Raw genomic sequence first — 20,973 nt, 5'->3', positions numbered from 1 at the left:
TTCTGCAATGTGGAGAACCCCTTTAACCTGATTTATAGACTTTAATATAACAAGTTTTTTATTATTGTCGTCATGTTAATTTAGAATTTTTGTAAGGCCCCAAGCACACGACCGTGCCCGCAATCACGGTCCGCGATTGCGGGCACGGCCGGCCGCCGACTGCCACCCGCATTTTCGGGCCGTGCTCCCATACAAAGTATGGGAGCACGGCCCGCAAAATGCAAAAGAACGGACATGTTCCATAATTTTCTGAACATTTCTACAGCACAGACACCCATCCGTAGTGCTACCGAATGGTGTCCGCGTTCAATGAAAGTGAAACTGAGGTTTTTTACGGTCGTGTGCATGGGGCCTAACCAATTGTATAGGACGTCCTGAACTCTGAGTCTTCAGACCTCTCAATGACATATTGCTCATTGTTTCCATCCATCTTTGTGCTAGTTGTCTTCCTCCGTTTTTTCCTTTATCTTTTCGGACCATAATTGTTTTCTCCAATGAGCAGGGTCTTCTCATACTACGCCCCACATATCATAAACCTTCAGTCTTGTCACCTGTGTGGAAGGTTTGGCTTGAGTTCGTCAATGATCCACTCTTTTGCTTTTCTTGCTGTCCATTAAATTTCTCCAAAGACTCCAACAAGTTCAGAGGAGTCAATATTATTATTATATTATTGACAAGTCCATCCACAAGGAACCACGGAAAATCCCATAACCTGGGTCTTTCTGATTGTTAGAGCTTCTATAGACCCATGAGAAGGTCCATCATGAAGTCCTTGTTGTGTTCCTAATGTCCTATATCTCTTTCTAACAGGTTTAGAGATGCTGCTGGAAGAAATCTACGACACCGTATTTTCCGGACTTCCTCTTTCACGTTCATTCCCAGAAACTGCCATTTACCGTATGCTGCAAAGACGTTATCTGGGTGTTCAGCTAATCACCTCCGGCAGATTCAGATGTAAGTCATAAACCTGTGATTTTTGCAAAATTTGGCATTATGTTTTTTAGTGCTGTAATGTGCATTGATCTCCCAACAAAGGGCATATAGAGTGATATGGAGCATGCTGGTATAACCTGGGTATCTTCTGTATATAATTATATATGTACAGCTGGTATAAGTTATACATCTTCTTGTATATAGTGATATGGAGCATGCTGGTATAACCCGGGTATCTTCTGTATATAATTATATATGTACAGCTGGTATAAGTTATACATCTTCCTGTATATAGTGATATGGAGCATGCTGGTATAACCTGGGTATCTTCTGTATATAATTATATATGTACAGCTGGTATAAGTTATACATCTTCCTGTATATAGTGATATGGAGCATGCTGGTATAACCTGGGTATCTTCTGTATATAATTATATATGTACAGCTGGTATAAGTTATACATCTTCTTGTATATAGTGATATGGAGTATGCTGGTATAACCTGGGTATCTTCTATATATAATTATATATGTATAGCTGGTATAAGTTATACATCTTCCTGTATATAGTGATATGGAGCATGCTGGTATAACCTGGGTATCTTCTGTATATCATTATATATGTACAGCTGGTATAAGTTATACATCTTCTTGTATATAGTGATATTGTAAAGGATCTGCCAGGCACTACGTCTGTGGATACTCCCAGGATTAATCAGTCGACACCTGAGGCCAGACCTCTTAGACTGACACCGGCTCCCACCAATCAGGGTGGCAGGCTCAGGAGTGGGAGAGCCTATCGCGGCCTGGTCAGTCTGAGTTAGCTCCGCCCCCTGTCCATTTATACCTGCCGTTTTCTCTTCCTCATTGCTTGTGATTCTTCTTGGTTTCCTGGCCCCACTGCTGCCTTGCTCCAGCCTGCTTCTGCCTTGCTTCAGTTCCCGCTTATCCTGCTTCGCTCTGCCCCCGGCTTGCTTCCTGCCCCGTGCTCTGCGTTTGTATACTCCATTACATCCTGATCCTGACTGGCTTGTTCACCACTCCGTTTCCTCACGGTGTTCCGTGGGCTACTGCCCCTTCCCTTGCTTGTTCCCTGTTTGTATCCCCTTGCACTTAGTCAGCGTAGGGACCGCCGCCAAGTTGTACCCCGTCGCCTAGGGCGGGTCGTTGCAAGTAGGCAGGGACAGGGCGGTGGGTAGATTAGGGCTCACTTGTTCCCTTCACCTCCTTCCTGCCATAACATAATCACAAGCCCATACCTAGTCTACCATTTCTCCTATGCTGACGCTATCATGGACCCCCTTGAGACCCTGACCCAGCAGATGCAGGGCCTCTCCCTACAGGTCCAGGCCCTGGCTCAGAGGGTCAACCAGTCTGACGCTGCCATAGTAGTACCCCTCACCTCACCTCTAGAACCTGACCTCAAGTTACCTGACCGGTTCTCAGGGGACCGTAAGACTTTTCTCTCCTTCCGGGAGAGTTGCAGACTTTACTTCCGTCTAAAACCTCACTCCTCAGGTTCCGAGAACCAGCGGGTGGGAATCATTATATCCCGACTCCAGGAAGGGCCCCAAGAGTGGGCCTTCTCCTTGGCTCCTGACGCCCCTGAACTTTCCTCCGTTGATCGTTTTTTCTCTGCCCTCGGACTCATTTACGACGAGACAGACAGGACTGCCTTAGCCGAGAGTCAGCTGGTGACCTTACGTCAGGGTAGGAGACCTGTTGAGGAATACTGTTCTGATTTTAGAAAGTGGTGCGTAGCTTCTCGGTGGAATGACCCGGCCCTAAGGTGCCAGTTTAGGTTAGGCTTATCTAACGCCCTGAAGGATCTGCTTGTTAGCTACCCCTCTTCTGACTCCCTAGACCAGGTTATGGCCCTAGCAGTACGACTTCACCGACGTCTCAGGGAACGTCAGCTTGAACGTTTCAATGTTTTCCCCTCTGACTTCCCTGCGATTCCCCCCGAGGTCCCGTCTCCTCGCTCTTCCATGGAAGACTCGGAGGTACCTATGCAACTCGGGGCCTCCATGTCCCCTCGACAACGTAGAGAGTTCCGCAGGAAGAATCGTCTCTGCTTCTATTGTGGGGATGACAAGCATCAACTGAACACCTGTCCCAGGTGCAAGAATAAGCAGCCGGAAAACTTTCGCGCCTAAGTGATCGTCGGGGAGGTCACTTGGGCGCACAGGTATTTCCCGTTAATATGAAACGCAATAAAATTTTGCTTCCCTGTCAGGTCTCGTTTGCTGGCCGGTCTGCCACTGGCAGTGCCTTCGTGGATTCTGGCTCATCTGCTAATATCATGTCTGTGGAATTTGCTATGTCTCTAAAAATGCCTTTTATTGATTTGCCTTATCCTGTCCCGGTAGTGGGTATCGACTCCACTCCTCTTGCTAATGGTTATTTTACTCAGCATACTCCTGTTTTTTAACTCCTTGTTGGCTCCATGCATTTGGAGCAGTGCTCTGTACTGGTGATGCAGGGATTATCGTCCGATCTGGTATTAGGTCTTCCCTGGTTGCAGCTGCATAATCCCACGTTTGATTGGAATACTGGGGATCTCACCAAATGGGGTAGTGAATGCCTGACGTCATGTCTTTCGGTTAACTCTATTTCTCCCCGTGAGGAGGTAAACACGCTACCTGAGTTTGTTCAGGACTTCGCTGATGTGTTTTCTAAGGAGGCCTCCGAGGTGTTGCCCCCTCATAGAGATTACGATTGCGCCATCGATTTGGTACCTGGTGCTAAGCTTCCTAAGGGTAGGATATTTAATCTTTCATGTCCTGAACGTGAAGTTATGAGGGAGTATATCCAAGAATGCCTGGCCAAGGGTTTCATTCGCCCCTCGACTTCTCCTGTAGGTGCTGGCTTCTTCTTCGTGGGGAAGAAGGATGGTGGTCTTAGGCCGTGCATTGACTATCGGAACTTGAATAAGGTCACAGTAAGGAACCAGTATCCCCTTCCTTTGATTCCGGATCTTTTTAATCAGGTTCAGGGGGCCCAATGGTTCTCTAAGTTTGATCTACGGGTGGCATATAACCTTATCCGCATCAAAGAGGGGGATGAGTGGAAGACTGCGTTCAACACGCCCGAAGGTCATTTCGAATACCTGGTCATGCCCTTTGGGTTGTGTAATGCCCCTGCCGTCTTCCAGAATTTTATTAATGAAATTCTGAGAGATTACCTGGGAAATTTTCTTGTAGTGTACCTTGATGACATACTGGTGTTTTCCAAGGACTGGTCCTCCCACGTGGAGCATGTCAGGAAGGTCCTCCAGGTCCTCCGGGAAAATGATCTGTTTGCGAAAACCGAAAAATGTGTGTTTGGGGTACAGGAGATACCATTTTTGGGTCAAATCCTCACTCCTCATGAATTCCGCATGGACCCTGCCAAGGTTCAGGCTGTGGCGGAATGGGTCCAACCTGCCTCCCTGAAGGCGCTACAGTTTTTTTTGGGGTTCGCTAACTATTACAGGAGATTTATTGCCAACTTCTCGGTTGTCGCTAAGCCTCTTATGGACCTCACTCGCAAGGGTGCTGATGTCCTCCACTGGCCTCCTGAGGCCGTCCAGGCTTTTGAGACCCTCAAGAAGTGCTTTATCTCGGCCCCCGTGCTGGTTCAGACCAACCAAAGGGAGCCATTTATTGTGGAGGTTGACGCATCCGAGGTGGGAGTGGGGGCCGTCTTGTCCCAGGGTACCAGCTCCCTCACCCATCTCCGCCCCTGTGCTTACTTCTCTAGGAAGTTTTCGCCCACGGAGAGTAACTATGATATTGGCAACCGCGAACTTTTAGCCATTAAATGGGCTTTTGAAGAGTGGCGTCACTTCCTGGAGGGGGCCAGACACCAGGTAACGGTCCTTACTGACCACAAGAATCTGGTTTTCCTAGAATCTGCCCGGAGGCTTAATCCTAGACAAGCTCAATGGGCGCTATTCTTTACCAGATTTAACTTCTTGGTTACCTATAGGGCTGGGTCCAAAAATATTAAGGCTGATGCACTGTCACGTAGTTTCATGGCCAATCCTCCTTCTGAGAAGGATCCTGCTTGTATTTTACCCCCTGGTATAATCGTTTCTGCCACTGATTCTGATTTAGCCTCTGACATTGCGGCTGATCAAGGTTCAGCTCCCGGGAACCTCCCTGGGGACAAGCTGTTTGTCCCCCTGCAATACCGGCTAAGGGTACTCAGGGAAAACCATGACTCCGCACTAGCTGGTCATCCTGGCATCTTGGGTACCAAACACCTCATTACCAGAAACTATTGGTGGCCTGGGTTGCCTAAAGACGTTAGGGCTTACGTCGCCGCTTGTGAGGTTTGTGCTAGGTCCAAGACCCCTAGGTCCCGACCTGCGGGCTTACTACGTTCTTTGCCCATTCCCCCAGAGACCTTGGACCCATATCTCCATGGATTTTATCACCGATTTGCCTCCATCTCAGGGCAAGTCGGTGGTGTGGGTGGTAGTAGACCGCTTCAGCAAGATGTGCCACTTTGTGCCCCTTAAGAAACTACCTAACGCCAAGACGTTAGCTTCTTTGTTTGTTAAACACATTCTGCGTCTCCATGGGGCCCCAGTCAATATCGTTTCTGACAGAGGGGTACAATTTGTTTCCTTATTTTGGAGAGCTTTTTGTAAAAAGTTGGAGATTGATCTGTCCTTCTCCTCCGCCTTCCATCCCGAAACTAATGGCCAAACGGAAAGGACTAATCAATCCCTGGAACAATATTTAAGGTGTTTCATCTCTGACTGTCAATTTGATTGGGTCTCATTTCTTCCTCTCACCGAATTTTCCCTGAATAACCGGGTCAGTAACTCGTCAGGGGTCTCCCCGTTTTTCTGTAATTTCGGGTTTAATCCAAGGTTCTCCTCCGTTTCTCCTGGTTGTTCCAATAATCCCGAGGTAGAGGACGTTCATCGGGAACTGTGCACAGTCTGGGCCCAGGTTCAGAAGAACCTAGAGGCGTCCCAGAGCGTACAAAAGATTCAGGCTGATAGAAGACGTTCTGCTAACCCCCGGTTTGTCGTCGGGGATCTGGTGTGGTTGTCGTCTAGGAACTTGCGCCTTAAGGTCCCGTCCAGGAAGTTTGCTCCCCGATTTATTGGGCCTTATAAGGTCATTGAAGTCCTCAACCCTGTATCCTTCCGTCTGGAGCTGCCCCCATCCTTTCGCATACACGACGTCTTTCATGCCTCCCTCCTTAAACGCTGCTCCCCGTCCTGGTCCCCCTCGAGGAAACCTCCTGTTCCCATTCTCACCCCTGAGGGGGTGGAATTCGAGGTGGCCAAGATTGTGGACAGTAGGATGATCAAGGGCTCCCTCCAGTACCTGGTCCATTGGAGAGGATACGGGCCGGAGGAGAGGACTTGGGTACCTGCTCGAGATGTTCACGCTGGGGTATTGGTCAGGAGGTTCCACCTTCTCTTCCCCACTAAACCGGGTCCTCTTAGTAAGGGTCCGGTGGCCCCTCATAAAAGGGGGAGTACTGTAAAGGATCTGCCAGGCACTACGTCTGTGGATACTCCCAGGATTAATCAGTCGACACCTGAGGCCAGACCTCTTAGACTGACACCGGCTCCCACCAATCAGGGTGGCAGGCTCAGGAGTGGGAGAGCCTATCGCGGCCTTGTCAGTCGGAGTTAGCTCCGCCCCCTGTCCATTTATACCTGCCGTTTTCTCTTCCTCATTGCTTGTGATTCTTCTTGGTTTCCTGGCTCCACTGCTGCCTTGCTCCAGCCTGCTTCTGCCGTGCTTCTGCCTTTCTTCAGTTCCCGCTTATCCTGCTTCGCTCTGCCCCCGGCTTGCTTCCTGCTCCGTGCTCTGCGTTTGTATACTCCATTACATCCTGATCCTGACTGGCTCGTTCACCACTCCGTTTCCTCACGGTGTTCCGTGGGCTACTGCCCCTTCCCTTGCTTGTTCCCTGTTTGTATCCCCTTGCACTTAGTCAGCGTAGGGACCGCCGCCAAGTTGTACCCCGTCGCCTAGGGCGGGTCGTTGCAAGTAGGCAGGGACAAAGCGGTGGGTAGATTAGGGCTCACTTGTTCCGTTCACCTCCTTCCTGCCATAACAGATATGGGGCATGCTGGTATAACCTTGGTATCTTCTGTATATATTTATATATGTACAGCTGGTATGTTATACATCTTCTTGTATATAGTGATATGGAGCATGCTGGTATAACCTGGGCATCTTCTGTATAAAATTATATATGTACAGCTAGTATAAGTCATACATCTTCTTGTATATAATGATATGGAGCATGCTGGTATAACCTGGGTGTCTTCTGTATATAATTATATATGTACAGCTGGTTTAAGTTGTACATCTTCTTGTATATAGTGATATGGAGCATGATGGTATATCCTGGGTATATTCTGTATATAATTATATATGTACAGCTGCTATAAGTTATACATCTTCTTGTATATAGTGATATGGTATATGCTGGTATAACCTGGGTATCTTCTGTATATAATTATATATGTACAGCTGGTTTAAGTTATACATCTTCTTGTATATAGTGATATGGGGCATGCTGGTATAACCTGGGTATCTTCTGTATATAATTAGATTTGTACAGCTGGTATAAGTTATACATCTTCTTGAATACTGTAATATGGAGCATGCTGGTATAACCTGGGTGTCTTCTGTATATAATTATATATGTACAGCTGGTATAAGTCATACATCTTCTTGTATATAGTGATATGGAGCATGCTGGTATAACCTGGGTGTCTTTTGTATATAATTATATATGTACAGCTGGTAGAAGTTATACATCTTCTTGTATATAGTGATATGGAGCATGCTGGTATAACCTGGGTATCTTCTGTATATAATTATATATGTACAGCTGGTATAAGTTATATATCTTCCTGTACATAGTGATATAGATCATGCTGGTATAACCTGGGTATATTCTGTATATAAATATATATGTACAGCTGGTATAAGTTATACATCTTCTTGTATATAGTGATATGGAGCATGCTGGTATAACCTGGGTGTCTTTTGTATATAATTATATATGTACAGCTGGTATAAGTTATATATCGTCTTGTATATAGTGATATGGAGCATGCTGGTATAACCTGGGTATCTTCTGTATATAATTATATATGTACAGCTGGTATAAGTTATACATCTTCTTGTATATAGTGATATGGAGCATGCTGGTATAACCTGGGTATCTTCTCTAAATAATTATATATGTACAGCTGGTATAAGTCATACATCTTCTTGTATATAGTGATATGGAGCATGCTGGTATAACCTGGGTATCTTCTGTATATAATTATATATGTACAGCTGCTATAAGTTATAAATCTTCTTGTATATAGCGATATCTACCATGCTGGTATAACCTGGATATCTTCTGTATATAATTATATATGTACAGCTGGTATAAGTTATACATCTTCTTGTATATAGTGATATGGGGAATGCTGGTATAACCTGGATATCTTCTGTATATAATTATATATGTATAGCTGGTATAAGTTATACATCTTCTTGTATATAGTGATATGGGGAATGCTGGTAAAATCTGGGTATCTTCTGTATATAATTATATATGCACAGCTGGTATAAGTTATACATCTTCTTGTATATAGTGATATGGAGCATGCTGGTATAACCTGGGTATCTTCTGTGTATAATTATATATGAACAGCTGGTATAAGTTATACATTATCTTGTATATAGTGATATGGAGCGTGCTGGTGTAACCTGGGTATCTTCTGTATATAATTATATATGTACAGCTGGCATCAGTTATACATCTTCTTGTATATATTGATATGGAGCATGCTGGTATAACCTGGGTATCTTCTGTATATAATTATATATGTACAGCTGGTATAAGTTATACATCTTCTTGTATATATTGATATGGAGCATGCTGGCATAACCTGGGTATCTTCTGTATATAATTATATATGTACAGCTGGTATAAATTATACATCTTCTTGTATAAAGTGATATGGAGCATGCTGGTATAACCTGGGTATCTTCTGTATATAATTATTTATGTACAGCTGGTATCAGTTATACATCTTCTTGTATATTGTGATATGGGTTATGCTGGTATAACCTGGGTATCTTCTGTATATAATTATATATGTACAGCTGGTATCAGTAATACATCTTCTTGTATATAGTGATATGGAGCATGCTGGTATAACTTGGGTATCTTCTGTATATATTTATATATGTACAGCTGGTATCATTTATACATCTTCTTGTATATATTGATATGGAGCATGATGGTATAACCTAGGTATCTTTTCTATATAATTATATATGTACAGCTGGTATAAGTTATATATCTTCTAGTATATAGTGATATGGAGCATGCTGGTATAACCTGGGTATCTTCTGTATATAATTATATATGTACAGCTGGTATAAGTTATACATCTTCTTGTATATAGTGATATGGATCATGCTGGTATAACCTGGGCATCTTCTGTATATAATTATATATGTACAGCAGGTATAAGTTATATATCGTCTTGTATATAGTGATATTGAGCATGCTGGTATGACCTGGGTATCTTCTCTATATAATTATATATGTACAGCTGGTAGAAGTTATACATCTTCCTGTATATAGTGATATGGAGCATGCTGGTATAACCTGGGCATCTTCTGTATATAATTATATATGTACAGCTGGTATAAGTTATACATCTTCTTGTATATAGTGATATGGAACATGCTGGTATAACCTGGGTATCTTCTGTATATAATTATATATGTACAGCTGGTATAAGTTATACATCTTATTGTATATAGTCTTATTGAGCATGCTGGTATAACCTGGGTATCTTCTCTATATAATTATATATGTACAGCTGGTATAATTTATACATCTTCTTGTATATAGTGATATGGAGCATGCTGGTATAACCTGGGTGTCTTTTGTATATAATTATATATGTACAGCTGGTAGAAGTTATACATCTTCTTGTATATAGTGATATGGAGCATGCTGGTATAACCTGGGTGTCTTCTGTATATAATTATATATGTACAGCTGCTATAAGTTATACATCTTCTTGTATATAGTGATATGGTACATGCTGGTATAACCTGGGTATCTTCTGTATATAATTATATATGTACAGCTGGTTTAAGTTATACATCTTCTTGTATATAGTGATATGGGGCATGCTGGTATAACCTGGGTATCTTCTGTATATAATTAGATTTGTACAGCTGGTATAAGTTATACATCTTCTTGAATACAGTGATATGGAGCATGCTGGTATAACCTGGGCATCTTCTGTATATAATTATATATGTACAGCTGGTATAAGTCATACATCTTCTTGTATATAATGATATGGAGCATGCTGGTATAACCTGGGTGTCTTTTGTATACAATTATATATGTACAGCTGGTAGAAGTTATACATCTTCTTGTATATAGTGATATGGAGCATGCTGGTATAACCTGGGTATCTTCTGTATATAATTATATATGTACAGCTGGTATAAGTTATATATCTTCTTGTATATAGTGATATGGAGCATGCTGGTATAACCTGGGTATCTTCTGTATATAATTATATATGTACAGCTGGTAGAAGTTATATATCTTCCTGTACATAGTGATATAGATCATGCTGGTATAACCTGGGTATATTCTGTATATAAATATATATGTACAGCTGGTATAAGTTATACATCTTCTTGTATATAGTGATATGGAGCATGCTGGTATAACCTTGGCATCTTCTGTATATAATTATATATGTATAACTGGTATAAGTTATACATCTTCTTGTATATAGTGATATGGAGCATGCTGGTATAACCTGGGTATCTTCTCTATATAATTATATATGTACAGCTGGTATAAGTCATACATCTTCTTGTATATAGTGATATGGAGCATGCTGGTATAACCTGGGTATCTTCTGTATATAATTATATATGTACAGCTGCTATAAGTTATAAATCTTCTTGTATATAGCGATATCTACCATGCTGGTATAACCTGGATATCTTCTGTATATAATTATATATGTACAGCTGGTATAAATTATACATCTTCTTGTATAAAGTGATATGGAGCATGCTGGTATAACCTGGGTATCTTCTGTATATAATTATTTATGTACAGCTGGTATCAGTTATACATCTTCTTGTATATTGTGATATGGGTTATGCTGGTATAACCTGGGTATCTTCTGTATATAATTATATATGTACAGCTGGTATCAGTAATACATCTTCTTGTATATAGTGATATGGAGCATGCTGGTATAACTTGGGTATCTTCTGTATATATTTATATATGTACAGCTGGTATCATTTATACATCTTCTTGTATATATTGATATGGAGCATGATGGTATAACCTAGGTATCTTTTCTATATAATTATATATGTACAGCTGGTATAAGTTATATATCTTCTAGTATATAGTGATATGGAGCATGCTGGTATAACCTGGGTATCTTCTGTATATAATTATATATGTACAGCTGGTATAAGTTATACATCTTCTTGTATATAGTGATATGGATCATGCTGGTATAACCTGGGCATCTTCTGTATATAATTATATATGTACAGCAGGTATAAGTTATATATCGTCTTGTATATAGTGATATTGAGCATGCTGGTATGACCTGGGTATCTTCTCTATATAATTATATATGTACAGCTGGTATAAGTTATACATCTTCCTGTATATAGTGATATGGAGCATGCTGGTATAACCTGGGCATCTTCTGTATATAATTATATATGTACAGCTGGTATAAGTTATACATCTTCTTGTATATAGTGATATGGAACATGCTGGTATAACCTGGGTATCTTCTGTATATAATTATATATGTACAGCTGGTATAAGTTATACATATTATTGTATATAGTGTTATTGAGCATGCTGGTATAACCTGGGTATCTTCTCTATATAATTATATATGTACAGCTGGTATAATTTATACATCTTCTTGTATATAGTGATATGGAGCATGCTGGTATAACCTGGGTGTCTTTTGTATATAATTATATATGTACAGCTGGTAGAAGTTATACATCTTCTTGTATATAGTGATATGGAGCATGCTGGTATAACCTGGGTGTCTTCTGTATATAATTATATATGTACAGCTGCTATAAGTTATACATCTTCTTGTATATAGTGATATGGTACATGCTGGTATAACCTGGGTATCTTCTGTATATAATTATATATGTACAGCTGGTTTAAGTTATACATCTTCTTGTATATAGTGATATGGGGCATGCTGGTATAACCTGGGTATCTTCTGTATATAATTAGATTTGTACAGCTGGTATAAGTTATACATCTTCTTGAATACAGTGATATGGAGCATGCTGGTATAACCTGGGCATCTTCTGTATATAATTATATATGTACAGCTGGTATAAGTCATACATCTTCTTGTATATAATGATATGGAGCATGCTGGTATAACCTGGGTGTCTTTTGTATACAATTATATATGTACAGCTGGTAGAAGTTATACATCTTCTTGTATATAGTGATATGGAGCATGCTGGTATAACCTGGGTATCTTCTGTATATAATTATATATGTACAGCTGGTATAAGTTATATATCTTCTTGTATATAGTGATATGGAGCATGCTGGTATAACCTGGGTATCTTCTGTATATAATTATATATGTACAGCTGGTATAAGTTATATATCTTCCTGTACATAGTGATATAGATCATGCTGGTATAACCTGGGTATATTCTGTATATAAATATATATGTACAGCTGGTATAAGTTATACATCTTCTTGTATATAGTGATATGGATCATGCTGGTATAACCTGGGCATCTTCTGTATATAATTATATATGTACAGCAGGTATAAGTTATATATCGTCTTGTATATAGTGATATTGAGCATGCTGGTATGACCTGGGTATCTTCTCTATATAATTATATATGTACAGCTGGTATAAGTTATACATCTTCCTGTATATAGTGATATGGAGCATGCTGGTATAACCTGGGCATCTTCTGTATATAATTATATATGTACAGCTGGTATAAGTTATACATCTTCTTGTATATAGTGATATGGAGCATGCTGGTATAACCTGGGTATCTTCTGTATATAATTATATATGTACAGCTGGTATAAGTTATACATCTTCTTGTATATAGTGATATGGATCATGCTGGTATAACCTGGGCATCTTCTGTATATAATTATATATGTACAGCAGGTATAAGTTATATATCGTCTTGTATATAGTGATATTGAGCATGCTGGTATGACCTGGGTATCTTCTCTATATAATTATATATGTACAGCTGGTATAAGTTATACATCTTCCTGTATATAGTGAAATGGAGCATGTTGGTATAACCTGGGCATCTTCTGTATATAATTATATATGTACAGCTGGTATAAGTTATACATCTTCTTGTATATAGTGATATGGAACATGCTGGTATAACCTGGGTATTTTCTGTATATAATTATATATGTACAGCTGGTATAAGTTATACATCTTATTGTATATAGTGTTATTGAGCATGCTGGTATAACCTGGGTATCTTCTCTATATAATTATATATGTACAGCTGGTATAAGTTATACATCTTCTTGAATACAGTGATATGGAGCATGCTGGTATAACCTGGGCATCTTCTGTATATAATTATATATGTACAGCTGGTATAAGTCATACATCTTCTTGTATATAATGATATGGAGCATGCTGGTATAACCTGGGTGTCTTTTGTATACAATTATATATGTACAGCTGGTAGAAGTTACACATCTTCTTGTATATAGTGATATGGAGCATGCAGGTATAACCTGGGTATCTTCTGTATATAATTATATATGTACAGCTGGTATAAGTTATATATCTTCCTGTACATAGTGATATAGATCATGCTGGTATAACCTGGGTATATTCTGTATATAAATATATATGTACAGCTGGTATAAGTTATACATCTTCTTGTATATAGTGATATGGAGCATGCTTGTATAACCTTGGCATCTTCTGTATATAATTATATATGTATAACTGGTATAAGTTATACATCTTCTTGTATATAGTGATATGGAGCATGCTGGTATAACCTGGGTATCTTCTCTATATAATTATATATGTACAGCTGCTATAAGTTATAAATCTTCTTGTATATAGCGAAATCTACCATGCTGGTATAACCTGGATATCTTCTGTATATAATTATATATGTACAGCTGGTATAAGTTATACATCTTCTTGTATATAGTGATATGGGGAATGCTGGTATAACCTGGATATCTTCTGTATATAATTATATATGTATAGCTGGTATAAGTTATACATCTTCTTGTATATAGTGATATGGGGAATGCTGGTAAAATCTGGGTATCTTCTGTATATAATTATATATGCACAGCTGGTATAAGTTATACATCTTCTTGTATATAGTGATATGGAGCATGCTGGTATAACCTGGGTATCTTCTGTATATAATTATATAAGAACAGCTGGTATAAGTTATACATTATCTTGTATATAGTGATATGGAGCGTGCTGGTGTAACCTGGGTATCTTCTGTATATAATTATATATGTACAGCTGCTATAAGTTATACATCTTCTTGTATATAGAGATATCGAGCATGCTGGTATAACCTGGGTATCTTCTGTATATAATTATATATGTACAGCTGGCATCAGTTATACATCTTCTTGTATATATTGATATGGAGCATGCTGGTATAACCTGGGTATCTTCTGTATATAATTATATATGTACAGCTGGTATAAGTTATACATCTTCTTGTATATATTGATATGGAGCATGCTGGCATAACCTGGGTATCTTCTGTATATAATTATATATGTACAGCTGGTATAAGTTATACATCTTCTTGTATATAGTGATATGGAGCATGCTGGTATAACCTGGGTATCTTCTGTATATAATTATATATGTACAGCTGGTATAAATGATACATCTTCTTGCATAAAGTGATATGGAGCATGCTGGTATAACCTGGGTATCTTCTGTATATAATTATATATGTACAGCTGGTATAAATGATACATCTTCTTGTATAAAGTGATATGGAGCATGCTGGTATAACCTGGGTATCTTCTGTATATAATTATATATGTACAGCTGGTATCAGTTATACATCTTCTTGTATATAGTGATATGGAGCATGCTGGTATAACCTGGGTATCTTCTCTATATAATTATATATGTACAGCTGGTATAAGTCATACATCTTCTTGTATATAGTGATATGGAGCATGCTGGTATAACCTGGGTATCTTCTGTATATAATTATATATGTACAGCTGCTATAAGTTATAAATCTTCTTGTATATAGCGATATCTACCATGCTGGTATAACCTGGATATCTTCTGTATATAATTATATATGTACAGCTGGTATAAGTTATACATCTTCTTGTATATAGTGATATGGAGCATGCTGGTATAACCTGGGTGTCTTTTGTATATAATTATATATGTACAGCTGGTAGAAGTTATACATCTTCTAGTATATAGTGATATGGAGCATGCTGGTATAACCTGGGTGTCTTCTGTATATAATTATATATGTACAGCTGCTATAAGTTATACATCTTCTTGTATATAGTGATATGGATCATGCTGGTATAACCTGGGCATCTTCTGTATATAATTATATATGTACAGCAGGTATAAGTTATATATCGTCTTGTATATAGTGATATTGAGCATGCTGGTATGACCTGGGTATCTTCTCTATATAATTATATATGTACAGCTGGTATAATTTATACATCTTCTTGTATATAGTGATATGGAACATGCTGGTATAACCTGGGTTTCTTTTCTTTATAATTATATGTACAGCTGGTATAAGTTTTATATCTTCTTGTATATAGTGATATGGTGCATGCTGGTATAACCTGGGTATCTTCTGTATATAATTATATATGTACATCTGGTATAAGTTATATATCTTCTTGTATATAGTTATATAAAGCATGCTGGTATAACCTGGGTATCATCTTTATATAATTATATATGTACAGCTGGTATAAGTTATACATCTTCTTGTATATAGTGATATGGAGCATGCTGGTATAACCTGGGTATCTTCTGTATATAATTATATATGTACAGCTGGTATAAATGATACATCTTCTTGTATAAAGTGATATGGAGCATGCTGGTATAACCTGGGTATCTTCTGTATATAATTATTTATGTACAGCTGGTATCAGTTATACATCTTCTTGTATATAGTGATATGGAGCATGCTGGTATAACTTGGGTATCTTCTGTATATATTTATATATGTACAGCTGGTATCATTTATACATCTTCTTGTATATATTGATATGGAGCATGATGGTATAACCTAGGTATCTTTTCTATATAATTATATATGTACAGCTGGTATAAGTTATATATCTTCTAGTATATAGTGATATGGAGCATGCTGGTATAACCTGGGTATCTTCTGTATATAATTATATATGTACAGCTGCTATAAGTTATAAATCTTCTTGTATATAGCGGTATCTACCATGCTGGTATAACCTGGATATCTTCTGTATATAATTATATATGTACAGCTGGTATAAGTTATACATCTTCTTGTATATAGTGATATGGGGAATGCTGGTATAACCTGGATATCTTCTGTATATAATTATATATGTATAGCTGGTATAAGTTATACATCTTCTTGTATATAGTGATATGGGGAATGCTGGTAAAATCTGGGTATCTTCTGTATATAATTATATATGCACAGCTGGTATAAGTTATACATCTTCTTGTATATAGTGATATGGAGCATGCTGGTATAACCTGGGTATCTTCTGTATATAATTATATAAGAACAGCTGGTATAAGTTATACATCTTCTTGTATATAGTGATATGGGGAATGCTGGTAAAATCTGGGTATCTTCTGTATATAATTATATATGCACAGCTGGTATAAGTTATACATCTTCTTGTATATAGTGATATGGAGCATGCTGGTATAACCTGGGTATCTTCTGTATATAATTATATAAGAACAGCTGGTATAAGTTATACATTATCTTGTATATAGTGATATGGAGCGTGCTGGTGTAACCTGGGTATCTTCTGTATATAATTATATATGTACAGCTGCTATAAGTTATACATCTTCTTGTATATAGAGATATCGAGCATGCTGGTATAACCTGGGTATCTTCTGTATATAATTATATATGTACAGCTGGCATCAGTTATACATCTTCTTGTATATATTGATATGGAGCATGCTGGTATAACCTGGGTATCTTCTGTATATAATTATATATGTACAGCTGGTATAAGTTATACATCTTCTTGTATATATTGATATGGAGCATGCTGGCATAACCTGGGTATCTTCTGTATATAATTATATATGTACAGCTGGTATAAGTTATACATCTTCTTGTATATAGTGATATGGAGCATGCTGGTATAACCTGGGTATCTTCTGTATATAATTATATATGTACAGCTGGTATAAATGATACATCTTCTTGCATAAAGTGATATGGAGCATGCTGGTATAACCTGGGTATCTTCTGTATATAATTATATATGTACAGCTGGTATAAGTCATACATCTTCTTGTATATAGTGATATGGAGCATGCTGGTATAACCTGGGTATCTTCTGTATATAATTATATATGTACAGCTGCTATAAGTTATAAATCTTCTTGTATATAGCGATATCTACCATGCTGGTATAACCTGGATATCTTCTGTATATAATTATATATGTACAGCTGGTATAAGTTATACATCTTCTTGTATATAGTGATATGGAGCATGCTGGTATAACCTGGGTGTCTTTTGTATATAATTATATATGTACAGCTGGTAGAAGTTATACATCTTCTAGTATATAGTGATATGGAGCATGCTGGTATAACCTGGGTGTCTTCTGTATATAATTATATATGTACAGCTGCTATAAGTTATACATCTTCTTGTATATAGTGATATGGATCATGCTGGTATAACCTGGGCATCTTCTGTATATAATTATATATGTACAGCAGGTATAAGTTATATATCGTCTTGTATATAGTGATATTGAGCATGCTGGTATGACCTGGGTATCTTCTCTATATAATTATATATGTACAGCTGGTATAATTTATACATCTTCTTGTATATAGTGATATGGAACATGCTGGTATAACCTGGGTTTCTTTTCTTTATAATTATATGTACAGCTGGTATAAGTTTTATATCTTCTTGTATATAGTGATATGGTGCATGCTGGTATAACCTGGGTATCTTCTGTATATAATTATATATGTACATCTGGTATAAGTTATATATCTTCTTGTATATAGTTATATAAAGCATGCTGGTATAACCTGGGTATCATCTTTATATAATTATATATGTACAGCTGGTATAAGTTATACATCTTCTTGTATATAGTGATATGGAGCATGCTGGTATAACCTGGGTATCTTCTGTATATAATTATATATGTACAGCTGGTATAAATGATACATCTTCTTGTATAAAGTGATATGGAGCATGCTGGTATAACCTGGGTATCTTCTGTATATAATTATTTATGTACAGCTGGTATCAGTTATACATCTTCTTGTATATTGTGATATGGGTTATGCTGGTATAACCTGGGTATCTTCTGTATATAATTATATATGTACAGCTGGTATCAGTTATACATCTTCTTGTATATAGTGATATGGAGCATGCTGGTATAACTTGGGTATCTTCTGTATATATTTATATATGTACAGCTGGTATCATTTATACATCTTCTTGTATATATTGATATGGAGCATGATGGTATAACCTAGGTATCTTTTCTATATAATTATATATGTACAGCTGGTATAAGTTATATATCTTCTAGTATATAGTGATATGGAGCATGCTGGTATAACCTGGGTATCTTCTGTATATAATTATATATGTACAGCTGCTATAAGTTATAAATCTTCTTGTATATAGCGGTATCTACCATGCTGGTATAACCTGGATATCTTCTGTATATAATTATATATGTACAGCTGGTATAAGTTATACATCTTCTTGTATATAGTGATATGGGGAATGCTTGTATAACCTGGATATCTTCTGTATATAATTATATATGTATAGCTGGTATAAGTTATACATCTTCTTGTATATAGTGATATGGGGAATGCTGGTATAACCTGGATATCTTCTGTATATAATTATATATGTATAGCTGGTATAAGTTATACATCTTCTTGTATATAGTGATATGGGGAATGCTGGTAAAATCTGGGTATCTTCTGTATATAATTATATATGCACAGCTGGTATAAGTTATACATCTTCTTGTATATAGTGATATGGAGCATGCTGGTATAACCTGGGTATCTTCTGTATATAATTATATATGAACAGCTGGTATAAGTTATACATTATCTTGTATATAGTGATATGAAGCGTGCTGGTGTAACCTGGGTATCTTCTGTATATAATTATATATGTACAGCTGCTATAAGTTATACATCATCTTGTATATAGAGATATCGAGCATGCTGGTATAACCTGGGTATCTTCTGTATATAATTATATATGTACAGCTGGCATCAGTTATACATCTTCTTGTATATATTGATATGGAGCATGCTTGTATAACCTGGGTATCTTCTGTATATAATTATATATGTACAGCTGGTATAAGTTATACATCGTCTTGTATATATTGATATGGAGCATGCTGGCATAACCTGGGTATCTTCTGTATATAATTATATATGTACAGCTGGTATAAATGATACATCTTCTTGTATAAAGTGATATGGAGCATGCTGGTATAACCTGGGTATCTTCTGTATTTAATTAATTATGTACAGCTGGTATCAGTTATACATCTTCTTGTATATTGTGATATGGGTTATGCTGGTATAACCTGGGTATCTTCTGTATATATTTATATATGTACAGCTGGTATCATTTATACATCTTCTTGTATATATTGATATGGAGCATGATGGTATAACCTAGGTATCTTTTCTATATAATTATATATGTACAGCTGGTATAAGTTATATATCTTCTAGTATATAGTGATATGGAGCATGCTGGTATAACCTGGGTATCTTCTGTATATAATTATATATGTACAGCTGGTATAAGTTATACATCTTCTTGTATATAGTGATATGGATCATGCTGGTATAACCTGGGCATCTTCTGTATATAATTATATATGTACAGCAGGTATAAGTTATATATCGTCTTGTATATAGTGATATTGAGCATGCTGGTATGACCTGGGTATCTTCTCTATATAATTATATATGTACAGCTGGTATAAGTTATACATCTTCCTGTATATAGTGATATGGAGCATGCTGGTATAACCTGGGCATCTTCTGTATATAATTATATATGTACAGCTGGTATAAGTTATACATCTTCTTGTATATAGTGATATGGAACATGCTGGTATAACCTGGGTATCTTCTGTATATAATTATATATGTACAGCTGGTATAAGTTATACATCTTATTGTATATAGTGTTATTGAGCATGCTGGTATAACCTGGGTATCTTCTCTATATAATTATATATGTACAGCTGGTATAATTTATACATCTTCTTGTATATAGTGATATGGAACATGCTGGTATAACCTGGGTTTCTTTTCTTTATAATTATATGTACAGCTGGTATAAGTTATACATCTTCTTGTATATAGTGATATTGGGGATGCTGGTATAACCTGGGTATCTTCTGTATATAATTATATATGTACAGCTGGTATAAGTTATACATCTTCCTGTATATAGTGATATGGGGCATGCTGGTATAACCTGGGTATCTTCTATATATAATTATATATTTACAGCTGGTATAAGTTATACATCTTCTTGTATATAGTGATATTGAGCATGCTGGTATAACCTGAGCATCTTCTGTATATAATTATACATGTACAGCTGGTATAAGTTATACATCTTCTTGTACATAGTGATATGGAGCATGCTGGTATAACCTGGGTATCTTCTGTATATAATTATATATGTAC

At 37.4% G+C, this 20,973-nt stretch overlaps 1 protein-coding gene across 1 annotated transcript in view; it reads left to right on the top strand.

Moving 5' to 3' along the window:
• Positions 1 to 20,973, top strand: part of TG (thyroglobulin) — a 224,689-nt gene that overhangs the window by 9,508 nt on the left and 194,208 nt on the right. Inside the window, exon 6 of the mRNA XM_075827934.1 lies at positions 811 to 954. Coding sequence (XP_075684049.1) covers positions 811 to 954 — 144 coding nt within the window. The remainder of the gene's footprint in view (positions 1 to 810; positions 955 to 20,973) is intronic.

The sequence above is a fragment of the Rhinoderma darwinii genome, chromosome 5, assembly GCF_050947455.1.
Source record: "Rhinoderma darwinii isolate aRhiDar2 chromosome 5, aRhiDar2.hap1, whole genome shotgun sequence".
Classification (NCBI taxonomy): domain Eukaryota; kingdom Metazoa; phylum Chordata; class Amphibia; order Anura; family Rhinodermatidae; genus Rhinoderma; species Rhinoderma darwinii.
The sequence above is the reverse complement of the archived record's forward strand: the minus strand, read 5'-3'. Positions and strand labels throughout refer to the sequence as shown.